General features: G+C 49.0%; 1 protein-coding gene across 7 annotated transcripts in view; it reads right to left on the bottom strand.

Annotated features, from left to right (window-relative positions):
* SLC39A11 (solute carrier family 39 member 11) overlaps positions 1-17586 on the bottom strand; it is a 340928-nt gene that overhangs the window by 240377 nt on the left and 82965 nt on the right. For 6 of the 7 annotated variants that reach the window (XM_039859787.1, XM_039859781.1, XM_039859782.1 and 3 more), the window contains 2 exons: positions 15849-15967; positions 11667-11705 (listed from right to left, as the gene is read on the bottom strand). In XM_039859787.1, coding sequence (XP_039715721.1) covers positions 11667-11705; positions 15849-15967 — 158 coding nt within the window. The remainder of the gene's footprint in view (positions 1-11666; positions 11706-15848; positions 15968-17586) is intronic. The other variant, XM_039859783.1, reaches the window with a different exon arrangement.

Raw genomic sequence — 17586 nt, 5'->3', positions numbered from 1 at the left:
GTACACAGAGAAGGTAAATCGATAATAGCACTAGGGCCCAACGTTCTCTCTGCACTGGGCCGTGTGCCCACGACTACTGGTTGCCCACTCCAGTTTCCATTCTCCTCTCTCCGGTAACAGAAGCCCAGTGTTTAGCTGGCCATGTTACAGCACAGCTAAAAGACCATGCATCCTAGTCTGCCTTGCAGCCTGATGAGGTCATATGAATAAAGTTCTGGCCCCAAAAAACGTAAGTGGCACTATCATGCAGAACTCCCAGGAAGTCGCCCTCCCTTCTGCCATTTTTCTGCCTGGAAGGCAGACATGATGACCTGAGCTCTAGCAGCCAGCAAGACAAAGGTTCCTTTGTCTTTCCTTTGGGGCAAAGCAGTGAGCAAAGATGCCAGAGGAATAGGTTGGGGACAGATGTGGACAGCCTGGGGTCCTTGGTGACGCCATGAACCTACTTTCACAGCCAGGTCTCTGGATTTCTTCTGCCCGAGAGGAGTCTTTCTAGTTTAAGCCACTGGTTTTCAGGTCTCAGTTACTCACGGTCAAGCCTAATCCTAAGCAAAGCAGCAGGAAACATCACCATCAATACAACTAGCTGTAGGCGTGTGGTTGCCATGGAGACCACCCCAGATTCCAAAGTACAAACCCACTCAAATGAGAAAGGCCTGATGTAAACCTAACAGACATCCCCTTCCTGCCCCCTCTTTCTGGTAGAGTCCCCCCCATAAGCTAGGATGGTGATGACAAATTCTCCACCAGTCCCAGGGGAAGTAGCCCCAGGAACACAGCACCTGTGATAGGCTGAAACCTCTTCGGCTGCTGCCACAATCAAAGGACTGTCAAGTCCTCTCAGTTCGCGAGCAGGAGTGTCCCCTGCTCTCCCCGTTCCTGACTCCGCCGCCTCAGCCCAAAGTCAAGGTCTCTAATGAGTCACAGTGCCACCTAAAGTAATGCAAGAGTCTCCAGCCTGCCTGTCCACTGCTGGCCTCCCCTGCACGCTCCCTTATGGCCATGCTATCTGCTACCCACAAAATGCACTTCTGGAAAGTCCAGCTCTGATCATGTCACCCTCTCAAAAACCTCCAGGATCTCCCCACCAGTTTAGAGAACAAAGCACAAATTCTCTTCCATGGGACCCCAGGATGTCCGCATCTGGCCCCAACCTACTCCTCCAGCATCTCCTCCCAATCGAACCCATCGCCATTCCTTCGACAGCCCTGTTTTTCCCTTATGCTTCCAATTTGCCGTTCCTTTTGCCCATAATTCATTTCCTTCCCCTGCTCCCTCCCCATCCTTCCAACCTGAGCTTCAACCATGAAGAAATCCATCCCCAACTAGAAGTAACCTCCCAGTGTCTGGGTTCCTGTCGTCTTTCATCCATGACCTTCTTACAACCACATGCTGACCTGTCTCACCTTTAGAGTGAATGTGAGTTCTCTTCCCTGCCCACCGTAAGGCCCTTGCAGGAGAGGACTCTACCTTGCCTCTCTGCATACTCCCCACAATGCTTTGTACATAGCAGGTGCTCACTCAGTGGTTGATGGCTTGGCCTAAAGACAATTCTCTCCCTGCTCCCAATTCTGGACAGGCGCCCCCCAAGGAAGAAATCAACTGGCTATTTTGCAAACAGAGCCTACGTGTTGGGCCGTTTCTAAAATTGCACGGGCCCTTGACAACACTTTGATTACTGACTTCTCCCTTCCTGTGAGCCAGCCACTGCTGAAAAGCAATAATGTGCTTTCCGCAAAGCGCTTACGTTAATTAATAACATGTATGGATTTGGTCTTATCGTGCAGAGGCTAAAGGACAATGTTAACTTTGAGCCCTTGCTCTTTCAAAAGAACTGACACTCAATAAATGCTTTTTAATGTGATTTGTACTAAGATGCCTATGAGAATTAGTGTCAGCTACTCTGTATTATTTAAATTGCAGCAGAAGCCATTACAGATTATAGATAAGTTTCTAACAACTAGCTAAATACTCAATTAGGTTACCAAAAAAAGAAAGAAAAAGTGTAAAGTCTTATTTCACAAAACCTTTGGGAACAAGCTCCACTCCCGCCATCTGTCCGGATTCAGTGAAACATCACCCTGTCTGATGGCAGAGGGATGCGTGAGCTGGCTCCCAGAAGGTGCTGCCAGTCCTGAGATTTTTCAGATGCTGTATGTGATCCAATGAGGACTGTGTATCAAGTCGAATTCAAGTTCAAGCGCAAGTTCTCCGAGCAGGAAAGATCCTGCCTCCCATTTTTCTTTAGCAGGACTCAGGGAGCCCAAGGGAAGAGCCTGAGCGCCCAGCTGGCAGCTGTCCAATACCACCCGGTCAACCAGAAGAGGAACCTGGCAGTAGAGCTGCCCCCTCCCACTAGGCAGCTATCAAAATCGACCAGCCCTGGGGACCAAAATGACTGCCAAGTGTGTGGCGGACAGCCGTGGGAGCCTGCAGCAGACAGGGCTGCAGCCGGAGATTAGGGGCGCAGCCTCTGCCTGGACACCCCTGTCCAGGTCCCCAGGCCCCATCCTCCACATTCAGTCTTCCTCTGACCATGACCTTGACCCTACCTATTGGCTCGGTTGGATTCTTAGTCCCAGAGCTACACGGAGCCTGCTTTTTCCAAACACCAGCTCATCCTTCATTAAATCACCATCTGTACTAGTACAGGGGTTCCGGCTTGAGCTGCACGTTGCGACTGCCCGCGAATTCTATAAACTCCTGAAGCTTCACCCCATCCCTGGAGATTCTGGTGTAGTCCAGGGTGTTTCTAGGACACCGGGCTTTTCAAATCGCTCCGGATGATTCTCAGGTGCAGCCCAGGTGGCAAACCACTGCATCGGAATGAAGGGGGCTTCCCCAAAGCCAGAGAGCTCGCCGGAACGGAACCGCCAAGGACGGTAGGCCAAGTGAGCTCACTCTGCCAGACCACGGAGGCTAAAGGCAGCTGCGAACCTGGGTTTGGTTTGAGCTGGGGAACCCCATCTTATTTTGCAATCTAAATCGCACGCTTTGCCCTTGGCCATCTGTCTTAACACGGCATGCCTCGTGTGACAAGGAGAATGGAGCGAAGAGGTCCACACAATTCATCGTGCTTCACTGCAGAGCCGTCCCAGCCGATGCTTCAGAGGCCCGCCCCAGCAGAGGGGGAACTAAGCAGCACTGATTTCGATTTCATAAGCATCGAAGGCCAGGCCCCCTCTGGGAAGGCCCACCACCAAGCCGGGCCCCCAGGAAACGGCCTGCTGGGAAAGCTGGATATTCCAGGAGGCATTTAGACACTTCCGGCCTGGGTCCTGCACAGCACAGAGCTGTGATCTGGATGGTCACAGGCAGTGGGCACTGCCACCAGAAAACCCTGCCATACATAACCTACACTGGGGGTTTGCAAACTTCTGCAAACGGCTAGATAGAAAATATTTTAGGCTTTGCGGGCAATATAACCCTGTTGCAGCTACTCGACTCTGCCAGTGTAATGTAAAAGTGGCCACAGACGACATGGAGTCAAATGTGCATGACGCGATTCCAGTAAATCTTTACTGCAGCCCCTCCTTATCGGTGGGGAATACATCCCAAGACCCCCAGTGGATGCCTGAAACCTCAGATAGTACCAAACCCTATATATACTGTTTTTTCCTACACGTGCATTCCTAGAATAAAGTATGATCTATAAGTTAGGCACAGTAAGAGAGTAATGACGATAACCAATAATAAAATAAAACGATTAGAACAACGTACTGTAATAGAAGTTATGCAAACATAACCACTTATTTCAGGGGTTCCCTGCTAAAGGCTCAGCGTTTTCTGGTGCAACACGTTGCTGCCAATTAGAACGTTTTCTGTCCATGTCTTGTCCAGGAAGTGAACAATTTTTCCATCTTAACTAAGCACTTACCACACACTGTGGCCGCGACTTGTGTAGTTTGAGCTGCGACACCAAAACCAGCACTAATTTCTTTACATTTTCAAGAAGATTCGTTCCTACAGCAGATCTTAGAAACCTCGGCACGTGATCTTTTTTCCTTCCTTAAGCGGAGAATTTTGACCTTTTCACTGAAAGGAAGCGCTTTACGGCTTCTCCTTGGCAGGTCTGAATCGCCAGCATCGCTACTCTTGTGCTTTGGGGCCATTACTGAGTAAAATGAGGGTGACTTGAACACAAGCACCGCGATACCTCGACAGTCGATCTGGTCACCGAGATGGCTGCTAAGTGACTAACGGGCAGGGAGCGCCTACAGCGTGCAGATGCCGGACGAAGGGATGATTCACGTCCTGGGCAGGACAGAGCAGGACATCTCAAGATTTCCTCATGCTACTCAGAATGGCACGCAATTTAAAACTTATGAATTGTTTACTTCTGGAATTTTCCACTTAATATATTCCAACTGCGGTTTGCCAAACCAAGGAAAGTGAAACCCCAAATAAGGCGGGACAACTGCATTTGCAAAACCATGTGGTGGGCCGGAGATGGACTTGGGGTGTACTGTGCCCAGCTCGCCATGAAATCATAATTTCCTTAAAGACAGGGGCCATCTCCTAGCACTTGGTAAAATCCTGAGCTCTTGGCACAGTGCCTGGAACACAGCAGGTTCTCATGAACTGCTGAATGAACAAACGAATGAATGAATAAAAATGTGCCAATCATGTTAAAAGAATATCTGTTAAACATCTGCCTGTTCCTACAGAGAGATGTAAAGAAGTTATTGTGACTTTGGAGCACTCACATCTGACTACTTAAACTGAATCTCTAGGACCTGTGTAATCTCCTGCTCATCACTCACATACACTGTCACCTTCTCCCTCGTAGGAGCAGAGAAGGATACCCCCAAACAAAGAGGAACAGACATCCCCAAGGAGAATGCCCTGGCCCAAGGTACAGGGCAGGCCCGGGCCTGGAAGGAAAGGCAGGCAGAGGGAAGGAAGCGGAGGAAGGGTTTAAAGGCCAGGAGAGTGGAGGCAGCCTGAAGATGCAGAAGGGGAGGGAGAGAGATGATGGGGAACGGAGGGGACCGTCCAGGGGGCTGTGGGCAGACCTCTGGGCCACACTGCCCCAGATGCTCAGCGCAGTAAGAGAATAAATGTCTTGGCTCTTTCACCAAGACAAGAGCTGTTACGTTCCATCAACGTAGAGAGAAGGTGATCTATGTCATGACCTGCTCCGCACTGTTTATGATGACACTGCAAATCTGAAGCATGAAATTGAAAAGAAAAAAATACGACAATAAAAGGATAATAATCAGTCTCCTTCCCAAGTGGCTTTCTTTCCCTTCGTTCTTCCCCTCGCTCGCCACCCCTCCTGCAGCCAGACTGCTGTTTCCGCAGTGTGGGGCCGGGGCTCAGGATGTGCTGGCAGGGAAGGTTCTCATCGGGCCAGCGCGGGGCGCGCGGGATGCGGCGAGGGCCGGGGACAGGGCTGTCACGTCGCTGCTGTGCTTACAGGAACCACGACTGTCTGGGTACCAGGAGCGCTGGGTCGGGTTTGCACCCCATGGCGTGTCAGTGCCTCCTGCCCGTGCCTGGCACAATTTGGGAACGTCTGTCTTTGCTGAGGCAGTTTTCCCATTGGAAAGTGGCCATTTGAGACCTTTAAAAACAAAATGCCTCGTCATACAAACCTTAAGGTCCCAACTCCTCGATAATGAATGTTTAAAGGTCAGTGTCTTGAAGCATCGCCATGCAGGAAGTGAAGGTGGCAGAAGTGGCAGGTACAACTGTGCCAAGAATCCTGGAGCACTTCTTTACACACCACGCCACACTCAGCTTGTCAGGTGAGACCCCTGGGGCCAGTAGCTCGAAGTCCCTCCAAGCTAAGCCGGGCTCGCCTCCCCACTTCCTCACTGAGTGCCCATCCGAAGCGCAGCCTTAGCCCTAAAACTGAGAAACATCATTTCCCTGGGCATTACATCCCCGTGCAGAATGAGAAGCCTGCAGAGAGGAGAATCCAGGAGGCCCTGGGGTTCCCCAGCCCCCCAACTCTTAAAAAAGCAAATTCCAGAGAGAAGTTCCACATTGGACAGCTGCCCCCCAGAACTTCCAACGTGATTCATCCGGTCGAAGTGATGCCGGGTGCGACCTGCTCCAGGTCCGGGCCACGCTCGGCATCGCTGGGCGGTCACCTCGGGGCCCTCCGTGTCTCTCAGTCTCATACGGAAGAAAGTCCTGGCACGGAGAAGCACAGAGCGATGACCTCCGCAGGAGGCTCCACAGAGCACGTCAGCTCGCTCCTCACACATCGACTGGTGGCCTCTTGGCTGCGGCCCAGCTCATTTCAGTGTGGTCCAAAAGACCTCACGTTCAAAAGAAAAATCTCCATTAGGATGTCTCGGGCTTCCCACATCACAGGTAATACGAAAAAGAAAAGGTAATGACCTCCCAGTCAGGGTCTCCAGGGCCAGCAGCATAAACGCTAGGCTTTCTGAAGACCCCCGTTCAATCCAGAATACATCGCTCTAGTCGATCCAGCTGAATTCTCCTCCCTGGATCCCTCCTGCTACCACTGAGTCCACTCTTCCCATCCATCTCTCCATGGAAATGAAAAACAGCTGGTCATCCTCTTCCCTGCAGATTCAGAGGCCATCACCGAACGGGTATCAAGTAACTTCCAACTGCCAGCCCATTATCTGGAGAAAACATTATTCACCACTTGCTGCACAAAAGCAGACTCAGCCAAAATCTCCTTAAGAAAATCATGGCTTTCATAAGAAACCAGCTTCCCTATGGGATTAAATAATAGATATTAAATTGCCTTTTCATGCCTCGAAGTAAGCTTCTTGATTGGTAGGCTGTGTTTCTCTTCTGCAGTTTCACGGTCTTATTTATGCTGCACAAGTGCTTCTTCCTTGAGAGAATGTATATTGATTTAGAGATCCCTCATTAGTTCAAGCCTCACCAAAAAAGAGACATCAGAACCAGAGCAAAGAAAATTAAGATGATGACTCTGGATATAATATTTACTTTGGGGTCGAGGACTGCTTCTCACTCAGATGGATAGATGTTCAATTGCATGTGTATATCATATAGGTGAGCAGGCGAAGCAAAAAACTAACTTCATATTTGCCTTTCAACAAAAAGATCTATGCTAACTCTTGCTGGAACTCATCCCTTGAAATATGCAGATTCAAGAAGACTAAGGATGCCCGAGGTCACACGGGCAGTCCCTGACTTCTCATCTGGGTTTGGCCCCCTCTCTGCCCGCAACCGGCAGTTTTCAATCCTGGATAAGTCATTTACTCTCTCTGGATTTGTTTTCTGTCTGTAAATAAAGGCGGCTGGACCAGACATCGGCCAGAAGGCACTGTGGTTTAAGAGTGGGTGCTCTACAATCAGACTACGGGTTCAAATCCTGGCTCTGCTCACTGCGTGATCCTGGGCAGTGCCTCAGTTTCCTCATCTGCAAAGTGGGAGTAAATAACAGTACCTGGCACACACCTCACAGAGCTTTATGAAAATTAAAGTAGATGACCACAGAGTGCTGGGCAGACTGCCCTGGACGTAGTAAGGAAGGGCTCAATAAATATTAGTTGTCATAACCACCTCACATCTCTTCCAGCTTTAGAGTCGTATAACTCTGGGACTCTAATAGGGAATTCAAGGATTATCTTTTTTTTTTTTTTTTTTTAATGGTAACATTTCCCTCCATTAAGTTCATGCCTCAGGCAGAAACCAAGGCCAGACGTGGGTACTCAGAAGAGAAAGACAATGATTAGGAGACTTGGGGAGTGATTTAAGGAGTCAAGAGACAAACAGGCAAATGGATTTTAAGAGTCATCTAAGCAGACGTGATTCACACTTCGAAGGGCCTGCTAATGAGAAAAACAAACTGTAAAATATATTGCTAAGAACGTTTAAAATGCACATGACCCTTGTCCCAGGAATCTTACAGAAAGAAACACTGTTTCAGTGCACAATTGTATCTTGTATAAACGCAAAAATTGTATCTTGTATAAACTGTCAGGATATTCCACGTGCATTTCGATGTGCATACGACAGGTACATAAATGTATGCACGACTGACAGTAAACGCAGGTTACATCTGGGCGAGGCGCCCCGGAACCCCAGTCCACTGCCTGGTGGCCACTTTTCCCTTTTGCAAGGTATTTCCTCAAATCATCCAAGAGCTGTGTCCCAGAAGCAGAACCTTTAAGATACAGACACTGTGACATGTTTGACTGTCCCAACACTGCATAAGTGCAGAATAAATGTTCTCCGAGGATCAGGCTCAGAGGTAACAGCTAACAGGTGACCTCCCAGGAGCAAGGGGGGGAGGCAAGAGGGCTTTCTTCTTCTTCTTCTTCTTCTTTTTTTTAACCTTTAAAAACATCTGAATTTTTATACATTCCACTCTGTGCCTAGAAGCTGACACATCAGAATTCTCTAGACCTGGATTTCTCAGCTTGGCATCACTGACACTTGGATCTCGATGGTGCTTTGTGGTTGGAGGCGGGAGCGGGGGGCTGTCCTGTGCATCGTGGGGTGTTTAGCAACACTCCTGACCTCTACCCATTAGGTACCAGTTGTGACAACCGAGCATGCCAAATGTCCCCTGGGCGGGGGTCAAAACCGCCTTCAACTAGGAACCACTGTCCAAGCCAACAAGCCAACAGGCTCGTGCATGCGCTCACGTGTGTGCACGCGCTCGCTCGCTCGCTCTCTCTCTCTCTCTCTCTCTCTCTCTATATATATATATATATATATATTTTTAGGTTGTCTATATTATATATAAATTACTCCCTGATAAGTACAAGCAATTATTACAGCTGAGGCCACTTGGACGCTACTGCCTTTCCCTAGCTTGGAGAATTATTTATGAGAATGCTTCTAGTCATCAATGCCACGGAAATTTCCTGGGTTTGAGTCCCGGCTGTGTCCTACATCATGTTTTTCTCTTTTCTCTGAGTATCTGGTGACCTGCCAGGAGTTCATTCATGCCACTAGCTCATTTTCAAGGTCAATTTTAAAAAAGTAAATTACTCATTTTCTGATAAATACACACAAGGAACTTTCAGAATCTCTCTTTTTTCTAGCAACTACTTTGAAAATCAGAAGTAGAACTATTTTAGTCCCTCATGGTTAAGTGAACACAATACACAGGAGTGACGATTTTTAAGGAAAGCACATCTTAAATGTTCGTGTTTCGGTGCTCTCGAATCCATCCTTACACGTCCTGAACTATTACACTGTTTTTGTTTGGTTCCTTTTGTTCTTCTGCCTTTTGCTATGGAAATTTTACAGTGGTTTTCAGCCTAAAAGAGAAACCAGACACCCAACGCCTGGTCAGAGGCATGAAGACAGCCCGGCACAGAAAACTTTCTACGTGTGTACCCTCTATAAAAATTTTGAAAAACCAGGTACCCTCCCAATCACTCGTTTTGAAATTGACATTTAAAATGCTTTCATCTAAGTTGATGGAGCTGCAAAAGATATAATGTGTGGCATACAAATATTGATATAGTTAAACAAAACTGTTTGGTCGGTCATTCATATATATGTATCTAAACAGAAGAGGGAATTAACTCCCACCATTAACCACATAAAGATACACATAACGTAAGCTGTGCCTTTATGTTGCACGCACTAATGTACACACACTAAAATGCACAGGCAAGCTCTTCTTCAAAAGTGAAAAAAAATCATATCATCCCTTTTTCTCTGACTTGTATTTCGATTCCATTTCTCCACAGAATTTATCCTAGAGCAGCTCGTATTTGAAGCCAGAAAGTCTATTATTGATTTCTTTATCATACTTCTCTTCAATATAAATATCTAAAAACATCTGAATTTAATTTGAGCCTAGGGCGCTAACTGCTTAAATAACAATTTCCAGGCTCGAGTTACCATTACAGCTATTCGTGGTAGAGAATGGAGACATGACAACAAAAAATATAATCCAGCATTTTATAATTATTAAACATTAAAAAGTAAAATAGTCTCAGAAATGCATATTTTTATGGATGAGGATTTTTCTCATTTCTCAATTCTTTTCTATATCTGTAGATAGATATTAAGTAATCATTGCTAGACAAAGATAGTTAAGCATCAATTTATTTCTAGTCTCTCTTTTCTTTTTTGTAAACACAAGACGGGGGGTGCGGAAAAACAGATATTTTGTTATAATACTGTCATTTTGTTCTCTGAACTCTTTCCGAGTTACGGGCCCGAAATCCCAGACTGGTCCATCATGGAAAATGAAAAGATCTGTCTGCTGCCAGGCTGATTCAAAGGACAGGACGGCACCTGAACTGCTAGAGGGTTTGTGCCCCGCAGTGAGCAGTACGCGTCCTACCCTCTTCTCCATACCAGCACCAAAATTCCAGGGGTCCCTCCGTTTATGCGCGGAGAACGTGCTACCCAGAGACAGGGAAATAAGGCAGGAACGCGTCTTTCTGCCCTGAGGTGGGAGAGGGCAGCTGGGAAAGGAGAGCCAGCTCGTTCTCAGGCAGAGCAGTTTTGGGAACAAGGACAAAACCGGAAGCTGAGGACCTGGAAATCGATTTTGTTAACGCTACCACGCACCTGCATGACACGCGGCGTGTGTCCCTACGTGCTCTCAAAAGTACAGACTCCGGTGTGACGGCTGCTGAATGAGAGGACCTCTGGGACGTCCCAGCCACAGGCTGGGTTTGTAAATCACAGGACTACGAAAATAGGAGAAAGGAACTAAATCCTGATCCGCCAAAAAGGAAAACCACACATGGCGGGCCTTTTAGCTGTGACTGACGCAATTGGGATACACGGCACCCTTATGATATCTGACTTAGACAAGCCTCCCGGTCTAAGAACCAACTTACGGAAGATATGGAGGCCTGAGGGACAAGTTACATGGCACCACAAGGAAGCAATCAGTCCGATTCAAAATGTGGGAAATTCTACAGACAAAGGAGCCAGTTTCTCTAACAAATTACCAGCATATGGGAGGGCGGGGGGAGAATGAGACTGTTAAAGAATAAAATAGACTCAAAAGATACGACACACAAATTCAGTATGAAAATCTTGTTTGGATCTAACGAAACCATTTTATAAGATACCTTCTGAAAAAGAAAAATGGAGAAAATTTGAATGTGGACTGGGTGTTGGATTAAAGGAAGGAATTATTGTTTATTTAGGCAGGTGTGATAATGCCGTGACGATTGTGCTTAAAATCGCATGCCATTCAGTTAGAGACGTGTATTGGATTTACAGATGAAATTACATGATGTCTGGGATTTGCTCTTAAAAATGATTCCAACCTCCCGAGAAGGCTGGGGAAAGACGGATGAAAGGAGATTAGCCAAATGTCAATAAGGATAAGTGGCGGGTAGGTGGAGTGCATCATGGGACTCTCTCCACCTTTTTACGTGTTTGAAAATGTCTATAATAAAAGGTCTTTTAAGGGGGGAGAGGAGGAGAGAAAGAGAAGTTTAATTTGTGCCAACAAAACCCTGAGCGAGGCCTTTCCTAAACATTATCTTAGTTTGCAAGTCCTCGGGCAGCTGCCCGACGAGCCTCTTTCACTGTCTATAGAGAAGCAAGAGCATCGGTACAATGGAAATAAACAGAGCAGGTGATAAGAGAGAGCCATTAGCACCTGCACATCACAGCGATGATGCATCCTGGTCGCATGGGGAGAGACTGGGAATACCCTTTGGCAGAAAAATGTCAGAACAAACATGTCTCCATTTACATTCCTCCTATAACATGCTACTTACCCCGGCAGCAAAGCCAAGACTTCCATCTAAGATCCGCCTCTGAAAATGAAAACAAGATGTTTCAGATTCTAAGGGATGTTTCGTGGGACGAGAGGAAACCATAACACCTAGGAGAGCCCCCTGAACAAAGACTGGGCCATATCGGCGTCTTCAAACCCACCTGGAAGCCTGGACCTGAGCCTTTATAACATGGACCAAAAACTAGGGGGTAAAATTTGTCTTAAACCTTCCATCCATCCCACAGCCAATCAGTCTTCTTTCTGTGTGATGCATGGCTTGCACTGGCCCATGTGTTGCCTCTTACTCTCCCTGTGAATTATGACTAGAAACCTTTAGTAAGTGGCTGCCCTAAGAGATGGAAATTGACAGGTGTGGGAGAGGAACACGCAGATCACCCAAAACCCTCCCACACTGCCGGTGGGGCTGCAAACTGGCACAGCCACTTTGGGAAACTCATGGCAGCGTCCACTGGAAGTGACCATAGGCATACCCTATGACCCAGCGACGCCACTCCTGAGTGATTACCTAACAGAAATGCATACTTGAATTCACAAAACACGTTCACAAAAACGCTCTTAGCAGCACTGTTTGTGAGAGACAAAAACCAAGCACAGCAGAATGGATACATCAGTTAGGACACATTCATACAATGGAATGCCACATGGCAATGAGAACACACACACTACACGTATATGAATGGAGCTCACGGTCAGGCAGTGGCATTCAGTAAACTGGAAAATAAATAGGGTGAAATCGGCCAAAGAAGAGCACATGCTATAGGATTACGCCACCCACACAACGTATAAAGACAGAGAAAGCGACTCTATGCCACTGGAGACCAGGAGAGGGACTGCCCTTCGACTGGAGGTGGGGGGTGTGGGTGGTGACTGGACAGGAGCCTGAAAGGGCTGCTGGGGGTACGGGCACCATTCTAGTGCCTGATCTGGGGGTACTATTTTCACAGGCACTTGTGAAAAATTATCGAACTGTACACTTATGAAACATGCATTTTTCTATATGCATCTCCTATTTCAGTAAAAAGTTTTGTTTTTAAGGAAGTGGCCTAAGTTAGGGATAGAATCGATAGCCACTTGAACACATCTCGGGCAGGCCGAGGAATGGATCGCCCGATCCCTGAGACTCCCTCTCAGGTGTGGGTAGCTAGGGCTACCGGCTCAGTCCTCTCCAGCCACAGGCAGCCTCTTCTGCCCTCTGAATGGCTCTGGGGAAGATGGAAGGTTTTGACGCCGGGGAACCATACAAATGACATTCTTTTCTAAGCACTCCTGGATGTAAGCCAAGTTAATCTAACCAAAGAATTTAATCAAACCAGACGATATAATAAAGAAGTCGAGTGAAAACATCGTACTGGCATTCACATGGGCCTCCAGAGGAGAAACACTATACTTTTTTTAAGGTCGATAAGCCTGTTATTTCCCTTTCAGACATTTATTTCAAGAAACGAATCAGTGTGCGCTCAAAGATTTGAGTTCATCATAATGCTATTTCTAAAAGCAAGGGAAAAGGGCGTGACCTCATGGTCTAGCAGTTAGGGACTGGATAAATACATTGCAGTACATCTTTATAACGGGTATTACATAGCCATTTAAGTAACCAAAGTAATTAAAAAAAAAATTAAGGAAATAGGAGGATGCTTATGATATCAAGTGAGAAAAGCTGGTAATAAAACATTATAAACAATTTGATCCCTATTATGTACGTATTTATCCATATTCAAATACAACTGAACAAATGTGAACAAATGTTTTTTTCCTTTCTAAGAAGTGGGATTAGAAACTTTTTAAAAATTATTTCTTTGGGCTTTTCCATATTTTACAAGTGTCCTATAATTAAAACCTGACTTTTTAAATCAGGAAAACAAATTCTGAGAGAGGCTACATGGATGCCGGCAGCAGCAGCAGATGGCAGACGTCTGAGTGTCTCCAATCTCACTGGAGTGACCCTCTCCGCAGCCCCCATTTCAATCGGGTGAAAACTGAAGTTTGCTCAGGGAGACAGTGCACCTCTGGACTTGGGGCTACGGTGGCCTTTGTCTCCCCACGCCGTGCCCCCTCCCATCTCTCACGCACACCTGTGCAGGAAGAGTTAACACAGCCCTCCCGAGCCCACTCCCCTTAGAAGGCCCTGCTTTCAAGGCTGCTCCTTGGCTGGCTTCTGGGAACTTGGCATTGGGACTGTTCCTTCCACTTCCTAACTGATAGGGTGGGTCACTGTGCCTGTTTTTCAAACCAGGCGATTTATGCTTTCCTTCGGGGAGTCTGGGATTTCTGGAGCGGCAGCATATAGCATGCCCACGTGGCCAGCGGCCAATAAAAACCTCGGGGGCCGAGTCTCTAACGGGCGACCCTGGGCAGACACATCGCAGCCTTACTGCCTTCTTCACTGCTGGGGCACAGAGCACTCTGTGCCTCCCCGCAGGAGGGAGGGGCGTCGGAAGCCTGCGCGCACAGTTCTCCAGACTGCGTGGCCTGTCCTTTCACCTCAGCCATGAGGACAACTCTATGCTGAACCCCATGGGTCCTTCCAGTGAATCAGCGAATGTGTGGGTCGTCGTGGGGACCCCTATGTGCCTCCACATGGAAAAAGGTCTCAGCGAACGTGTGGGTCGTCTTGGGGACCCCCTATGTGCCTCCACATGGAAAAAGGTCTCAGCAGTTCCTTCTTCTGACCTGGGTGGTTACCCAAACACAAGCCAAATCAGGGGTTCTGCAGCCCCGGAGTAAAAGGGGGCCCCTCTGTGATGGCTCCCCCTTCTGACGAGCCCCCATAGGCCTGGCCAGGGCCACACGGGGCTATGAGGCTCTACTCACTGCAGTGCTGCCCTTAACTCAGATCCCAGCGGCAGCTCGGCCGCTAGACCCCAGCTAGTGCAACTCAGATCTCTCCCTTTCAACACACACACAGACTGGCGAAGGTGAAAACATGGCCTGCTCTGTCCCCAAAGGACATGAGGACAGGACCCAGGGAATCTGGCGTGGCTGGCGTGGCTGTCACGAACAGGGAGGAGGGTTAGGCAAACTGGTGCCATTCCCTGGAGCAGAGGGTCTCTCATTCAGGGACTGGGTTCCAAATGTCTTCGCTACCTGTGGACAGTAGTAACCTGGGACTGGGGGTTACTACTTGTGTGTCTTGAGTTCCAAGTCTCGACAGGTTCCAAACCTCCCACTGGGGAGGGGAGGGGAGGGGACGGCAGCAGGGGAGGTCCCAGATCTTATTGCTGACATCGATACCTGCTTTACTGGTCTCCAACACCAGAGTGCCTGGCTTGCCAACTTCCTAGACGTGTTTCCGGCTCCGGAGCCGCCTCACAGCGTGTTTAAATAAATCTTAAATCACTTACTCACCTACCTGCCACTCCTACACCTTCTAAGGCTGCATCATCAAGTTATCCGAGGCTCGTTCTAGGACTGTGGACAGGGGAAGTCCAGGGCCGAAGAGGAAAAAGGAATTTTCAAGACAGAGGTGGGCGCAGGCTGTGGATGGAGAGAGAGGGCTGGCAAAGCGGAATGGGGAGGGGAGAGAGGGAGAGCATGAGAGGTGTGTGGAGTGTGTGTAGGAGGGATGCAGGTATGGGGCGGACCTGGATGTGGGGTTATGGGGACATAGGGTGCACGGGTGTGTGGAGGCATAAGACATAAAGGTGGGTGGGGGTGGGCTGGGGTGGGGGTCTGTAGGCCCATGGTGAGGCAGGTCTGAGTGTATTCATCCCAAAGCGGGTGGGAGAGGGAATGCAGAGCGCTGGGTTTGGGGTAAAAGAGAGGGAACGGATACCCTTCCTTTCCCCCAAGGTCTTTCCTACTATCCCAGCTAACTCCAGGCCACAGGGCAGGGCAGTCACACCCCAAACCTATTCTTCAGTCACGCGCATCACCTGCACCAGGCCTCAAAGAGACCACATGGGGGATGGAAATGAGGCGGAGGGCTGCCGGAGGCTCGATCACCGGCCTTCTCACTCCTACACCCCTCCAATCGGGAGAGAAGCAAGTGATGCCTCAACTGTAGACACCTGCCCTCCAGGGCTGGTGGGGAGAAGGGGGGAAAACGAGAGGGCGGAGAACCAAGGTCACCCACAACCTGGAGGTGCGGCCGGTGGCACTCAAGTCTGCCACCCTGCTGTGAGGAGTGTCTTCAGAGGCTGCCAAGCGAATCGGGGCAACTCACCTGTCCACTAGAGATCACGAACACGAGGGCTGCCCCAGCCGCTGTCATCCCCCAGGTGAAGAAGGTCCCCAGCAAGGCCTGGAACACAGAGCTGTGGCCTTGGAGCATGCTGGATACGGCTGCGTGAAGAGAGCGAGAGGGTCAGCTGCCAGCAGTCCCTTTCGGTGACGTGGACGTGTTCTACGCTGTTCTGACCCCCTCCACCTGAGCTGGCCTGTGTCTGGGTTGGTGTGTGCACCTTTCCACCGCAGCATGGGGGACGCACGGGGCATGGGTGTGTGGGGCATAAGGATGATTTTCCCTCAATGAAATCATCTACCTCTGAGAGACGTGGGGACGGCTAGGAAGACAGCAGAGAAGACGCTGTGAAAGACGTTACGACACTGAGAAATAGTTCCAAAGAGAAGGAGCTCAGAGAATGTGGAGTATTTAGCCTGGAGGAAGGGAGCACGGCCTGCGCACGGCCTTCTCGCACCCATTCTGCCTGTTCCTCCCACCCGTGCCGGTCATGATTCTGTCTCCTCCAAATTCAGGTGACTAGCTCAGGTTCCCTCTTAAAACTCTTCCCCCTAAGTCCTGATCTAACCTTCAACAGCTCCCCGTGGCAGCTCCCATGGCCTGCCAAGGGCATAGACCATCGACTGACTTTCAACCAGCCCACCGATCCAAGCCTGCGTCTCCATTACCACTGTGCCCTGCGTAGGCACCATACTCCAGCTCAACCAAATGATTTACGACACCTGGGCCCAGCCCCACCTGGTCCTGCTCCGACTCTCTTCATGCCTCCCCCCCGCAACCTGCAGCCATCGGACCCTGAGCATCCTGTTGCCCGTCTAATGCCAACGTCAATGTCCTGCTTTCCCACGCTCTCCACTCCCGTCCCCGTGCCCATCTTTGGTGCTTTGTGTGGGCCTGTATCCTTCATCTTATATCGTTTGCTGCTTAAGAAGAGAGATGGTGCTTTTTCCCACTGGGTACCCCTGGAAATAGAGCTTCCTGGCACCCCCCAAAAAAATGCTTGCTGAATTACTTATGGCACCTTGGACAAGCTCACCTTGATAGGTCACTCAGCTAGGACAAAGGAACAGAGCCACTTCCCCCAGCCAACTTCTGAAGCTAAAGTTACGCCATTGCTCACTGAGGAAGGAAAAGGAAAAACCATTCTCTTTTTTTTTTTTTTTTTTTGCTCAGAGATCCTCCTCTAGACTTAAATGTGTTTTAACTCCTGTCTTTGAAATGCGAGGGAATCAGACTCTGTGGAAAGTTACAAGGCGAAGAAACCCATCTGTTGAAAAGCCTTGTGTTTTGGTACACAAACATCGGGGCCTAGGGCCTCCTCACCTCTCAAAGGGCTCATTCAGCTTCCTTCCCGTCTTCCAGCGCCCGCATGGCTGGGCACGGCCCCCCTGGCCTCAGCCCTGCCAGGCCCCAGCGGCCTCAGGAGCCAGCAACCCTGGGCTAATGAGGCCGCCTCTCCCTATTGACCCCAGAAGGAAATCGAGACAAGGCTGTAAGGGGCCCTTAGCCACGGGGGTCAGCAGCACAGCTAGGAAGGCTGTGGGTCCAGGTGAACTCAGATAAACCCAGATGAGCCCAAGGGAACCCAGGCTTGGACCAGGTGCCAGGAAACCTCCGAGAGAGACAGCATCCATGGATTCAGATTGTGTCTCCATAGTCTAAATGGAACTCAGGATGGTGACACCAAATACGAAAAAAAAAAAATCATTAAAAAAAAAAA

Source organism: Pteropus medius, unplaced genomic scaffold, assembly GCF_902729225.1.
Source record: "Pteropus medius unplaced genomic scaffold, Ma_sr-lr_union100, whole genome shotgun sequence".
Lineage (NCBI taxonomy): Eukaryota > Metazoa > Chordata > Mammalia > Chiroptera > Pteropodidae > Pteropus > Pteropus medius.
The sequence above is the reverse complement of the archived record's forward strand: the minus strand, read 5'-3'. Positions and strand labels throughout refer to the sequence as shown.